The sequence below is a fragment of the Rhipicephalus microplus genome, chromosome 8, assembly GCF_043290135.1.
Source record: "Rhipicephalus microplus isolate Deutch F79 chromosome 8, USDA_Rmic, whole genome shotgun sequence".
NCBI lineage: Eukaryota > Metazoa > Arthropoda > Arachnida > Ixodida > Ixodidae > Rhipicephalus > Rhipicephalus microplus.
In genome coordinates this window covers 64,708,395-64,723,084 of record NC_134707.1, presented here as the reverse complement: position 1 = coordinate 64,723,084, position 14,690 = coordinate 64,708,395, and the positions used below count along the sequence as shown (strand labels likewise).

The window sequence follows — 14,690 nt, the reverse complement described above, 5'->3', positions numbered from 1 at the left end:
TTGACAACGAAACATTGTGGGAATTGAGGCTAGCCCGCTGCCTTTGCGCGGGCTTTGCCGCCTTTTCTGCCGTTCTCATGTCCCAACATGTCTGCCCTCCTTTGCTGTCTGCCGTGGTGGGAGAGCGGAGTGACGTTTAACTCCATCGCCCAGAAGCGAATGTTGACGGTGGCGCCGCGCGCGGGGACTCGCGAGAGGTTTTCGCGCGCTGCGTCGGGAGCGGGGAGATACTCTCCGGGACAGCAAACGGTGAGCCACGCAATCTTTTCCGTCCGTCGGCTCCCGTCGGTCGGAGGCTCGTCGGATTTCGCTGACGGCGCCTCGCGCCAGCGGCGAACGCTCACCTTTTGTTGCCCCGCTGCGTACGCCCTTCAGCACCACGAACACTAGTGCCACGTTTCTGTGCTCCCTTCCGCAGTTATTTGTATAATGTCGTGTGTTTATTTTGTTATTTATGTTTTTGTTTCTCCTTTGTAATCATTTTTTTAGCAGCAGTAGCAGGGCTGGACTGAGGTTAGCTGTCGCTCATAGCAGTGTCATTTTAACTGCATGGGTGACGTCCGGCTGCCTTTTGCAGACCGGTAAAGGGCAAACTTAGGAGAGGGGGATGTGGGAATTGAGGCTAGCCCGATGCCTTTGCGCGGTATTTGCCGCCTTTTCTGCTGTTCTCATGTCCCGACATGTCTGCCCTCCTTTGCTGTCTGCCGTGGTGGGAGAGCGGAGTGACGTTTAACTCCCTCGCCCGGAAGCGCATGTTGACGGTGGCGCCGCGCGCGGGGACTCGCGAGAGGTTTTCGCGCGCTGCGTCGGGAGCGGGGAGATACTCTCTGGGACAGCAAACGGTGAGCCACGCAACCTCTTCCGTCCGTCGGCTCCCGTCGGTCGGGGGCTCGTCGGATTTCGCTGACGGCGCCTCGCGCCAGCGGCGAACGCTCACCTTTTGTTGCCCCGCTGCGTACGCACGGCCGAAGGGCGGTACGGTGTCCTAGTGCGTGGCCTCGCTACGCCGACCCGTCTCCCTTCGAAGCCAATGCGAGCGCCTTTGCCCTCGCTCGAGCAACCGGGCCTTTGTTCCGGTGTCTCCGTGGATCACCTTTACCGCGGAGACGTGCTCGTGGCACCCCTGTGTAGTACTTTGTGCCCATGGCGTGGATAAGCCTACTTGCTTTCCCGCCGCGCCTTTTGCAACGGGCTGTACTGCGTTTGGTGTTGCCACAATAAAGTGTTGCGACTTGAGCAGTATCGTGTTTCCCGCCACGGCGACGGTTAACGCGTGCCCTGCGGCTCGCTAAAACCGGACCCACGCTGGTGGCCGTACTCCTTCGGGATACGTGTACACCACAACATTTAAGGAAGCAATTGCAGATGCCACGACCATGATGCATTACTGCACTTTACCAAGAATGCTGTGAAAGGCGTATTTTTAAGGTGTACAAAGTATGTGGCCGTGGTGCAGTGGACAGTGTGCCCAGCATCTTTTTTTTGCAAACTGAGAGGTCATGGGTTCAACACTTATTGACGAAAACTTTTTGTCTTCTGATCGTGCGTATTTTCTCGAAGTCACTTCTGTTTGTGAAGTCTTAATCAACCCTGACACAAAACACTTTCGTGTTAAAAAATGCATAGCACACGTACTTCCTCAACAGTTCACGTTGTCATTTGCAGCATAGAACATCACAATGAAAACTCGCAAACAAAGAAAATAGATGGAAATGCAATGGCATAAAACTGAGAAGCATGGCATGGAGGCACCCCAGATGAGGAGGCCATGCCACCATAACAACAGCGGGCAACTGACGCAGGTCTCAAAAGCCATCTTTTGCCAAGTGTTTGTGTCGCCGCAGATATCATGTTAGACTTGTAGATACAGATATCGAAGGCCATGCTTTTTTTTTTGGGAACCTTGATATTATCATGACTGCGGTGTGATCACTACATGAGAGGAAAATAAAACAGTCGCAGGTTCGCCGCAAAGGGGAAGCAATAAATGCGATAGCAACAAATTGGAAAGTCGCGCTAAGAATGGCAAGCAGATCGAAACAAGCCCAGAGTTTCTCACGGGCAAATGACGCACGAAATGTACTCACAGGTACAGATGAACACGAATAAGCGTCTCAGATGTTACTTTACTGTGTCCGAAAAGCGCGCCCTTTTCGCAAACAGAGACTGCGCAGCGACCTTTGCGCGCCGAATAGCTACAACAGAACCAATCCAGTGAAAGCTCAAGACGTACGATTCTCTGCACTGCAAAACAAGCGCGTGCATGGCTGAGCGTCCAACCCCTCGTCTCTCTGCGGAGGCAAAGTACGCGTGAGGGACGAGAGCGCGCGCTGCTGGGTCGTGACGTTCTGGCGAGGCGCGCTCACTGCGCCATCTCACTGGTAATGCTGAAAACACGGTATTTCCCCAAAGATGACCATCGCCAGTGGTAAATGGTGGATATAAATAGCTTGCTGCTTCAACGTTGAAGGAGGTGCTCCTTCATGGCTCAGTGACTATCACCTCGCACCGACAAGCAAGAGGTTGGACATTGGATTCCGAGCGCCGGGCTATTTTTCGGGATAATTTTTCTCTCTTGCATTTTCGTGTATAAAGATACGTGTACATATCCATGAATGATGCCAACATCAACGCCAGCAGCAAAATCAAGCCGAGTGTCCATATAATTGCTATCGTAATAAAATTTGACAACAATTTGCATGTGTGGGTAGTTGGGAAGGCTGAGCAAGAGTGGAGTCGAATCAAGCATGAAAGTGTTGCCGGGATGTACGGCGAGTTTGGGGATGTTGTGCAGGATGAGGGGGCAAAAAATTATTTCCAAAATGGTGTAAAAAACTGCAAGTTAGCCATGCGATTGGGGGGACGAGGGCATGTTTGCACCAAATTTCATCGTATGTGAACCGAATTGATTTTTCGTCAAACATAACACCAGATTCGCAAATCTTTATGACAACAAGCGCCAATTTTATACAGAATTCAAAAATCTAAGCTCGTACGTAAACAAGCGCACGCAATTCCCATACCTGGAGGAGTTCCTGAAGACACTCTTCGGCATTTTCGAGTTTGTTCATGAACTGCCGTAGAAAGTCTAGGCATGTGGTCACAACCTCCACTTGCTTGATGCTGAGAGGAAAAAGAGGATGAAAAGAGATTAAGCAATAATTGTTATACTCTACATATAAGTTTTAGTCACACGGACCTTTGACTGTATCTAAATAAATTCTTACTGACGCAAATGACTGAAGTGACATATGGGCTACCCAAAAAAAAAAAAAAAGCAGTAATAATGTTTGATACCATTAGTTCACTCAAACGTCGATGTAACGAACATGAATATAACAAAATATTGGTTACAACGAAGTACTAAATGAAAAATAGTCTCGCTGTAAGTACAGTGGATATACCTTTATAGCGAATTTTCGGATATAACAAACTTATTTTCCTGTAAGAAGCAACCTCGTTATAATAATGTTTTAATGTGTTAACAAATCACTGCAATGATTATAGTACAACATTTAAAATGATTGTAAGGGGCCGAAAATAGAAGAAGCAATGACACACACTATTCTATTAGTGTGTTCTCTACAAGTGTTCACTCTAATGTGGACACGCTATTCCTTGTTATAATGGTCTTGACCACAGTGAGAGATGTATACTCGTTAAGGGAGAACGATTCTGAAAAATGATTGAACAGAAAGGACGATTGAGAGAAATTATTGAACAGATAAAGTAACAACACTGAATGCATAATCATCAGTGGATATCTATCTGCAGGAGGATGCAACTCGAGGAAAAAAAAAAGATGTCACAGAATCCAGCACATCACAAGAAATCTTAAATTTCCAACTTTGCTAAGGCACTTTAATCAAGTAAGCCTGGAAACGCATATTGCGCTTTTCGTAACAAATACGTGACACGCAGCGAATGACATGCATTAGTTCTTATAAAAACTGTACACAACGTTTCCGGAGCTAGAGTTGCGCCCTACTGCCGATAGATATCCGCTGCCTTTACCCAAACAATAAATGCGTGCTGTCGTTACTAGATCTGGGCAAACACAATTCACAAGAAGCCAAGAATATCATTCACGAAAGTGTCGACCTATCAATTATTTTCACGCCCAGAGAAATCAAAAACCTGATTGGACCCGAAACTTACATGCATGCGTCCTGGAGGCACTGAGGGTCCTTTGCAAGGTACGGCTTCAGAAGGGCCCTGATGTGCTCTATGGTCATACACTGTTTGATGATTGTCTCGCCACAGATACCCGAGTCCATGAGGGCTTCGAAAGAACAAAAAATACAATTTTTTAGCGTTTTCTTGAAATTACAATTCTACATTAATATCCTTCAATCAAGATATACGACTTGTTACAAAGTCAAATCCATATATATATACATATATATATATACATATAATACACACACACCTTCTATACCTTCATCATGTCAGGTTGCAAAATACAGCAAACATATGCTATCAATGACTATTAGTATGAGACATTCTGGAATAATACCGTCACATCTGCTTCTATGTCATGATATGATTGTACACGTAGAAAAAGCACACACCCGAAAAAGCCCTCGCACACAAGATCCATAGGCAAGCTTATCACATGCTTATAAACACTTTTTGAGCTCAACAGCCCACAGTAACACAGATTGCCAATCTTTGAAAGTACACTCAAACCTCATTACAACAACGTTGCATCTCGCATGTAAAATAGGTTCGTTATAATCAAAAGTTCATTATAAATGCATATTTGCAACACCACACCTATCGCAAGGCTTTTCTTCATTTACATCGTTATAATAGTTATGACGTTATATTGAGGTTAAAGTGCAAATGAGCCACGGTATAGATGAACCCATGCTCATCCGCCACCGATAGCCATCCGAGAGCCAGGTTCGATCCTCCCAACCTTTGCAGTAACAAAAAAAAGAGTACCAAACACATGCAGCATAGTACATTGCGACATTTGAGTGTGTTAACTGATCCCGACTTATCAGTCTTTTTCTTATCTGTCCCGTCGCATCTATGAAAAGTGTATTACTGAGAAAACTGAGTTTCAAAGTGCATCGCCCTTGTATAAGCAAATGGCGTCGCAGGCGTAGCATGTCAATAAATGCCCCTTGCACAACAAGACGCCAACTTTTTTTTTCTGTTAAGGTCATTCTGCACAATAACCCCAAGGAGGCTGGCAAAATAAAGTGAGCCAAATTAAAGTCCGGACGAATCTTAAAGGGGCCCTGCAACACTTCTTGAGCATGGTCAGAAAATGCTGCCAATCGGTAGTATAGGCTCCCGAGAACACACGAGCCAAATGTCATAGAGCAGCACGCTGTCTAGAATTCACATTAAATTATCAAAGTCAGCTGAAAATGGCTTTCTCTTCCCTCGACAAATGACGGAAGACGTTCAAAAATCACTCGTAGAATGCCCATCTATCTGCCAGTGGCCGATTCGAACATGGCACTCTCGGTCGTTACAGAAATCGCCGCGGGAGGCCGTCACTTGTTCACACGAGCGATCGCACTGAAAAAGCCGGGTATTAAAAGAAAAAGAAAACAAAAAAGTGCTCAAGGTTACAAGGCGTGCGCGACGTTTTTTTGTTTGCCCCTTCCATCCCTCTCTGCATAGCTTCCAAGCGCTTTCGTCGGGACGAGAGAAGAGAGAATGCGATTGCAATGTGTGACAAATTTTTGCAAGTCCGCTTGTACTGGACGAATTCTTTAAGTGTTTGCAGCGTTGAATTTGTGAGGCAATGAGCTCTTCCAGTGAATCAATTCCATGGTTACTCACTCAAAAAAAGTGTTTGAAGGACCCTTTAAAGCTTCACACCAAAGTCCAGGAAGTGCACTGGATTTTTCCGAGTCATTGATTATGATGCATATATTTCTAGGGGAACCGGTGTACTTACCTGTTCATTAACGCACACACACCAATTCCCCTAGAAATATATGCATCATAACCAAGGACACAGAAAAATATAGTGCACTTCCTGGACTTTGGTGTGAAGCTTTAAAATTCGCACCAACTACCCCACTGTCTACCCCTTCATCACACAAGCCCAAATCCTGCCCCTGGTCCTTGCGGCTTACTGTGAAAGAAGCGCAGGCAGGCCAGGTACATTTCTGGGGCGAAGTAGAGGCCCTCGACTTCCCGGTCCTGGAGGGAGACCAGGAGGACCGCGACTGCCTTTAGGAAAGCCGCCACAGGCGCATTGTGGGCTACCAGGAGGTTCTGCGTGCTCATCTCCTGCGATGACCAGAGAAATTAAAAAATCTGGTGAAAGAAAATAGGTGCGAAACGAGGCACCACTCGCAGAAAGTGCGATGCACCTTTTACAACCATCGCACTCCAAGAAATATACTACTTATAATTGCACTCGAGCCTCACTATATCGCAGTTGAGTATTACACGAAAAAGAGTTTGTTATAACAAAAAATTCGTTATAAAGCTATATTACCACTATATTCCAGGACTGTTTCATTTACTTCATTCCAACCGATATTTTGTTATATTTGGGTTTACTTATCAAGGTATGAGTGCACTCCTGTCACATGACTACAGTATGACATAGGCCAACATGTGAATAGACCAAGCACGGTACAATAAATTGGAACGATACATTATTTTCTTGAATTTAATAGACTCAAAAGCGGATAAATATGCAACAATAATGCAAGTGATTCCCGGCTACATTCTCCACAATGTTCCTGTGAATGTGCAAAGATGGCTTAGTACATTGGCAGCAACTGGTTCCCGAATGAAAGTACTTAGCCATCCCGGGTTGCAGGTGCTATTGAAACCAGTACATGCGGGAATGCGCGGAGCATGTGAAAAACGGCCTCAAGCCCCATGTGAGCTATTCGCGGTGGCTGCTGTCAGAAACGAACAAAAAAGGGCACTGCAGTCCCCACTGAATGTCCGTGTGCCATGCCTGCCTCACTACTCGTAAAAAATAGCAGCCGAGTGCATATTACAGGGTGTCTGCGAGTACTATAAGGAGGGTATACCAAGCAGCAGTGTCGGAATGACATGTTTATAGAGCCCACACAGTATACACTTAAACCCGATTATAACGAAGTTGCCAATTGCACAAAAATGATTCATTATAAGCGAAAATTCATTATAAAGGTATGTTCATAGCACTATATTGCAAGACTATTCTTGAGTTACTTCATTATAACGGATATCTCGTTATATCCGGGTTCTTTATATAGAGGTTTGAGTGTACACAGCAGCGGGTTGACGGGCTGTTTGGGTCACTGTGAAGTAATGCGAATTTCTGTTGAACTTGATTACCATGGCCACAAAGCTGTACAAAAACACTAGTTGTACCACTAACCTTGGTGAGCAGCGTGACCAGCTTGATGCTGGTGTGCACCACGTCAAGCAAATTGGCATTTGTCTCGATGGCATCGACAAGCAGAGACAGCAGGGCTTCAATCGTGCTCGGCGTCCGGCCAACGTATCCCTCCAGAAACTCTGGCACCGACAAGACGATCGCCAGGAGGTTGATGGTCTGTACACAATGAAACGAAATGAGGGGCTTCAATAGAAAAATTAGATCGGTTGAGACATGACATGAGTAGACACTTGAACACGTGCAACAAAGTAGGGTAGCAAATCTGGGAAGTTAAACAGCATGGAAGACAAAGACTCGAAAGAAAAAAAAACCCAGACACGATAGACCAGTGACAAGTTCAACAGCATAAAAATTAGAGGACCCTGAAGCTTCGCCTTTAGGAATTGAATCCAATAGCAACATCCTGCTCCTATTGCGTACTTCAAACACTTACTCCATGAAACCTGTTCAAATTTGCTATGCACCCACAACGTGGCCTTAAGGAAATAGGCACAGTAGTCTTGTGTGCCTTTCATAGTGGGGTACGGGCTTTCAACCACGGAGCCATTATGATAATCACATATTCTGACACCTGTTGGAAACTTACCACGCATTATTACTGCAATATTTCATGCTGCATTGTGAAGTATATATACAGGAAGCGTGTGTGAAGCATGAAAGCTACTTTTACTGAATTTACAAGCAGATGAACTTTTTCTCACTGTTTTCACAAGCAGAAGTGTGGTTGTGTGGTAGAACATCCGCTTGCCATGCAAACGACTCGGGTTCGATCCCCACTTGGACCCAAACAACGCTGGTTCGGTCCCCACTCTGCTCCAGAGCTTAGGGAACAAGGGGACAAGAATGTCCCTATGTTCTCTAAGAAGTGGTGCTGTACCAGAGGTAAAAATGTCTGCTCTCTAAAGCTCGGTACTTATGCTTTTGCCAAGGTAAACAACCAGGAAAAGACATTCGTGGTTGAGCTTTAAACGGACACTAAAAAGTAACGACTTAGTTTAGATTGACAAACTGCACTCCTAGAACTGGAATGTCTAAGTTTTACTGTCATAAGTTCATTGTTAGCAGAGAAAATAAAGGTTGAAGCTACGCTTCTAAGTTTTGCACCGAAATCTCCACGCATGACGTCAGAAATTTGAAAAGGCATCTTTGTTACTTGCATGGCATGGGCTCAATGAAATTTTTTGAAACTTTGCTTGCCAAACCAACAGATGATGATTTACATACATTTTATCGATTAGAACCTACATAGGACTAGGTAGAAGACTTCAAAATGTGCGACATCGCAGGTTTTGGTGCAGCAATCTCAGAGTGGCATCTGCATTGTCATTTTCTTTTCGAGTGTTTACTCGCTTACCAAACATCATGTCACGGTAAGAGTAGTGTTTTCGGTATTGTGAAAGTGTACTTTATTAATACGCAAAAAATCATTTTGCCCTTAGGTGTCCCTTTAATGTAAACCACCAGTATGATCAAGGTGAATTGCCAGAGTAAAGCTGGTTTCATAACAAAAAATTCACGCACACAGAGAAGCAAGACTGCTGCAATTCTTTTGTGTGGTTCACCTTAATGCCAAACCAAGAAGGTAAAAAGAAATGAAAAAAAAAGAAGCATCAAATAAGTATAGCTTTGTTTTTCTCTCTCTGTGCGTGTGAACAACATTTTACGGTACAAACAGATTGATCTCAAAATTAAGCTTTCTTGTTGTAAATGAAAAATCTTAAGACCCGACAGCAAATTTCGGCGAGAACAATAAACACACAAGGATTTTAACATTGGCCAGCACAAGTGAAAAAAAAAAAGAAAGAAAAGTGTAACGAATGTGGCCTCACGGTCCGCAAGTCCTCAGATTCTCTCCGTGCTTGTTTCTCGGCCACCTTCGATGCACAGGAGACCATCATCTTGTGGTACCTGGCAAAAAAATAAATAAGAATAGTTTCAGTGACGTGAATCACCTCTGAAAGAAGCCTGTTGATTTGATGATTTTAATATTGTATCAGTCGAAACTTATTTGACTTTCCGTTTAGTGCTATGCTTGTTTGAACAATTGAGATCATGACACTTTTTGTTGTCGTGGAAGACAAAGTATAAAATAATTTTGAACCGTAGCAGGATTTCAATCATGGGGTGTGGGTCTTAAGCTATAAAACATGTCTTGAAATGTGCCGTATTTGGCCTGTGGAACACACGAACGTACGATTTTTTAACAATACAGTACACTCTCGTTAAACAGAACCCGAAGGAACTAGGAAAATCTGTTACATAAAACAGGGTTCTTTTTGTTTATTACCAGATTAGCAGGCACACAGAATCCAAGCACAAGACCAACCATGTTACATGCAGCTATATTCCATTTACAGGGAAAAGTAAGTTGGGGTGCAATACAGGTAATACACCTAACTAGGAAATGTGGCTTTGTACCAGAATGAGTTTTACTGTAAATAGGAGGTTTTGATGGCATAGCGGCCCCACATTGTAACTAAACCACCCTTTCGTATCTACAAAAGGAAAATAATTCTATTCATTAGTTTCCAACACACTGAAACCTGTTAAAGTTTCAGCATACACAAAAATATGTTTGTTATATCCGAAAAATTCGTTGTATCAATATATTCCAACACTATAGCTATCAGAAGACTATTCTGCATTCACTTTATTATAACCGATATTTCGTTATAGTATCCGATTCGCTATATTGAGGTTTGAGGGTGCAGCGTCTCTACAACTTCAGGTTTATGTCAGAGCACGTTCAAATACTTCGACTCGTGCATACGTTCGACGCGCTCAAGTATTCGCAAACACCTCAGTAGAACCTCGTTAACCACTCTTAGCCACCCTGTCGCGAAAACTTTCTGCAACTGGACTCACTTGAGGATGCAAGCCCTGCGCTCCGGGTGGTTAAGAAGGTCTTCGATGATGTCTGTGGCGATCCTCCTGGCTGCGATGTTGCTCGCCACAACCGTGCACAGGAGAATCTGAAGCGTCTGCTTCATTGATTGACTGAACATCTGGGAGAAGGAGGCAACATTAATCACATTTCATTAAAAAAAATAAAGGTGGTCATCTTGCACTAGAGGCGCAAGGCTCAGTCACAGCGGAGCTGGTGGTATCCTAGCTAGTACCGGCTTGGTACACTCTCAATTAAGCCTAATTAAATATTTTAGTAACAAAAAACTAATATGTATGGTTGTAAATATTCATTATTGTGCAAATTAATTTGCTTTAATTACACTGTCAGTCATAATTAGTATCTTCCTTGGCTTGATATCGCTGGTCTGATTGGAGATTCGACCTATTACTAGAGATATTTAGCTCGGCTTAATTATATTTGACTCAACTCCTGGCTTAAGACACAAAAGGCAAGTAATCTAACTCCGAGTATAAGATCAATGTTTGAGAAAGTCTAAAATGTCATTATCAACAGCAGTGCTCTACTTATTGAGGATTTAAGGTAAATGTACAATGCCATATGCACCACTAGTGGGACATTTTGATATGATCCCAATGTCATCAGAGGATTCGACTATAATTAAAATCGAACCAGTTGCAATACAAAAAAAAAACTTTCGCACATTACAACACATTACAAAATCCATGTTGCAGAATTAATTGGTAATAACAAGACGAATGGTGCAATTGGTTCAAAACTTTCTGTATTTACCTGGTTAGGATAGACAGGTGACACCATCTATCAGGGCCTACATGAACCAGGCAAGCTTTCATTGCAGAAACATTGTGCATTCTATTTCTGGTGTGAATGCATTATAGTGACGTAATTGCAAATAAGTTGCTTTCATTTATTAATAAATTTTTCTTCAAGAACGCTGGGCAAATACGAACATGTCTATAACTCTCAAGATGTTCACATCATCTAGTGACCCTGCATCTCTACAACCCTTTGTGTATTCCGGTAGGACACAGTAAAAGCTGGCAACGCGAGCAAGGCACATGCCGAATCATTGAGGCCCATTTTCAGGCGGGTGACTTTAACTGAGCTAATGACGTGCGGACCACTAAAACACAATTTTATTTGAAAATGAGCATTTATTTGTCATGAAAGCAGCAGTACGAGGCTTCTGGATCGCCATATTGACCATTAATGACTACTTAATATTTGCCTTCAATGTCCCTTCAAAAGCCCGTCTAAGCTTACCCTGGTTTGATACGGCAACAGCGAATAGGCAATGATGATAGTCTTCTTGCGACACCACACAAGATGCCAATGAAAACCTAAATACTTAGCTCAGCAACGAAACTTGGTATAGGTAGAGCTCGCAAGTAGTACAGACTTTCGTAAACTACTCGCTGTGGTGGTCCAGTAATTATGGCATTTGAATGCTGACCTGAAGCCAGCGAGATTGAACCCAGAATGTAGCGGCTTCATTTCGATGGAAGCACCAATGCTAGAGACCCGTGCGCTTAGATTTAGGCGCACACTCAGAAACCTCAGGTGTTCAAGATTGCTGGAGCTCTCCACTACGCCATCTTTTAAAACCATAGCGTCACTTTAGGTTGTAATACCACAAACAGTTATTACTACTTGTATAAACTACAATTAGACAAACGAGTTTCCCCCGATTGGTTGTCATTCAGCGGCCTGCCCCCTGTGATGGTGATAATTGTGACCGCAATGGCCAATCAAACATGGCAATTGCACAAGCAGAGTTATCCCCATATATTTACATTCCTCCCACTTTTACTTCCCTTCTCTAGATTTCTAGTAATTTCATTTGCGTGCTGTGCTTTGAGTATACTGTCAACTCAGTAATCAGAAACCTCTGAAATGAATGTATGCACTCAAATCTCTATATACGAGAATATTGATTATAACGAAGGAAATTAAGACTAGTCTTGCAGTACACAGTGTTAGCAATACAGCTTTATATATGAATGTCCAGATATAATGTACTTATTTTTTATGTTTATTTCACCACTGAGTCACACATTTACATTTTTTTTAAGTCGCAATGTGCAAGATGCAACACGTAGCAAGATACAACTTCGTTATAATGAGGTTCTAGTGTATATTTCTCAGGGCAGAACAATAAAGAGAAATTATTGACCCCGTAAAGTAACAAACAAACTTCTCCACCTATCTATGAATTGCTGTTAAAGTGGAACTACTGTCTCTAACATGGTTTGTTTTATTCTTTTGTTCTGTACCTTTGTCTATATCTTGGTGCGCAGAACTCTTCATTAGGAGCAAATTGTCCTGGTCCCTCCAAGTTTAGTTTTACGAGTTTTAGTGTAACGAAACTGAGTCGTGGATAATGGTCAGCAATGTTCGAAGCCCTATCTGCTGCATATGGCATTTATTTATGCAAAAGCATAGATTTGTCGTGAGCTCAAGTGAAAGGGAGGTGGAGGAATCGCCTTTCCATCGTCTCATAAGAGACAATTCCTGCAAGAGCACACACATTTCTCTTGAAGCGCAGATCCTTAAAGAAACAAAAATAATAAAGGGCTCAAAGTCATCCATTCGAAATTTTGAGCCATTTTCACAATGCAAAACCATTTTACAGCTCGCAGAAACTGTTGCTGCCACGGTGAGTATTTATTTACATTAAAATTTATTACTTTATTTACTCGCATAATGATCACACTTGCATAATGATCGCACCCCTAAATTTTGTAGTCTAAATTTGACTTTTTTTCCCCACGTAATGATCGCACCCTGAACTTGCCGCATCAACATGTCATGTGCCAAGTCTAGCTGAACGCGCCTATCATTGTTTCTGCGATATGAAAGCGGGCATCACTATGCTAATGCCGTAAATTTACTAATTTAAATGAAAGCATTCCTTATTTAGATGGAAGAAACTGTTTTGATGCGCGTGACGTACTCACAACCTCCATAACTGACGCAAAGAAGAAAAAAAATGCGGTGGCTTCGCTCCACCGAGTGCTTTGCTCCGTCAGCCGCCATGTTTGTTTTGACATCCCGCACTGCTTCAGCGGCGGCCGCCAGTTGGTCGACCCGTGTTAATCCCGCAGCAGTGTTTTTTTTTTTTTCCCGAGACCACGTTTTTTTTGGGGGAGTATGCTTTGCGATCGTCTGTTGAAGTGCCGTTTCACCACAGGGCGCTATGCGAGCTTCACTGCCGCGTTCAAGCTGAAGGCGCTTGACTACGCGCTAGAGCACGGCAACCTCGCTGCCGGCAGACATTTTGGCGTGGACGAAATCCGGCTCAGATATTGGAGAAAACAGCACGACATGCTCATGGCTATAACAGCACACAATGGGCTTTCCGTGGACCCAAATCTGGCAAGTTCCCCGAAGTTGAAAAGGCAGTCCTCGAATACGTGAAGGACATGCGCAAGGACGGTTATGCAGTGTCATTAGACACGATACGGACGCAGGCGTGCACAGTTTCCCGAAGGCTGGGAATAGCCACAACGGACTTCCGCGTCAGTTCCGGCTGGACGACACGTTTCATGCGGCGGAATGGACTGTCGCTGGCATTTCCAACGCGCTCGACGGAACAGAAGACGACCCTCTGTGGGACAGTGAAGACACTGCCGGTTCCGACAGGGAATCGTGCGGCGACGACACTGACGCCAGTGACGCTTCGGCATCTGAACGAACATTAGGGGGTCAGAGAGGTAAAAAATAAAATGGCAGTGTGCTATGCATGTAGCTCCTGCGTAATGCGTGCATTTTATTACAAAGGTAAGCCTTAATTTACTTCTATTTTCGGTTATGTTTATGATAGCTACTGTATTAATTCTGATTAGCGACTTTTTTGCATTTCCGGTGCTCAGAATATTTTTTCACGGAAAATTTACCCCGCGTAGTGATCGCATCTCGAAGCTGGAGTCAATCTTTTGAAAAAAGAAGTGCGATCATTATGCGAGTATATACGGCATAACAAAGTTGCATATAATGAAAATAATGTAACGGGAAGTATTTAATAAGTGAGCACCGGGTGGGCTAACAATGCACACAGTATACAAGGACGCAGGACAAGAGGGCAGTTCAGACACAGCCCCACAACAACATCGTCGTCTTCATTCCGTCTGCACCCGTGCCTGAGGTACCTTTCTATACCAGTGACAATAAGTTTGTTATTTCCAAAAATTCTTTGTAAACAGACCTGCCCAGTTCACTCATTCTGAATCCGGGAGATTTTTACAATGGGGAGGGGAGTGTCATATGTTTGTTTTCCTCACGTCTTTTTTTCATCGAAAAAAAAAAAAACATAAGAAATGCGGAACGGTGGCGAGCGGTGGGGGTCCAGAACAACCCCGCAAGCAATGCAAACACGCAGGTGGAGTGTCAAAATGAGAGCAGAATCTCCGTGATGCGTACCAACTTCAAGCG

At 43.7% G+C, this 14,690-nt stretch overlaps 1 protein-coding gene across 1 annotated transcript in view; it reads right to left on the bottom strand.

Moving 5' to 3' along the window:
- The window catches only part of LOC119164535 (protein CIP2A homolog L), a 49,484-nt gene that overhangs the window by 25,518 nt on the left and 9,276 nt on the right, over window positions 1-14,690 (bottom strand). The window contains exons 6-11 of the mRNA XM_037416750.2: window positions 10,238-10,377; window positions 9,202-9,280; window positions 7,352-7,528; window positions 6,102-6,258; window positions 4,159-4,282; window positions 3,024-3,123 (exon numbers count right to left, since the gene is read on the bottom strand). Of these exons, the coding sequence (XP_037272647.2) occupies window positions 3,024-3,123; window positions 4,159-4,282; window positions 6,102-6,258; window positions 7,352-7,528; window positions 9,202-9,280; window positions 10,238-10,377 (777 nt within the window). The remainder of the gene's footprint in view (window positions 1-3,023; window positions 3,124-4,158; window positions 4,283-6,101; window positions 6,259-7,351; window positions 7,529-9,201; window positions 9,281-10,237; window positions 10,378-14,690) is intronic.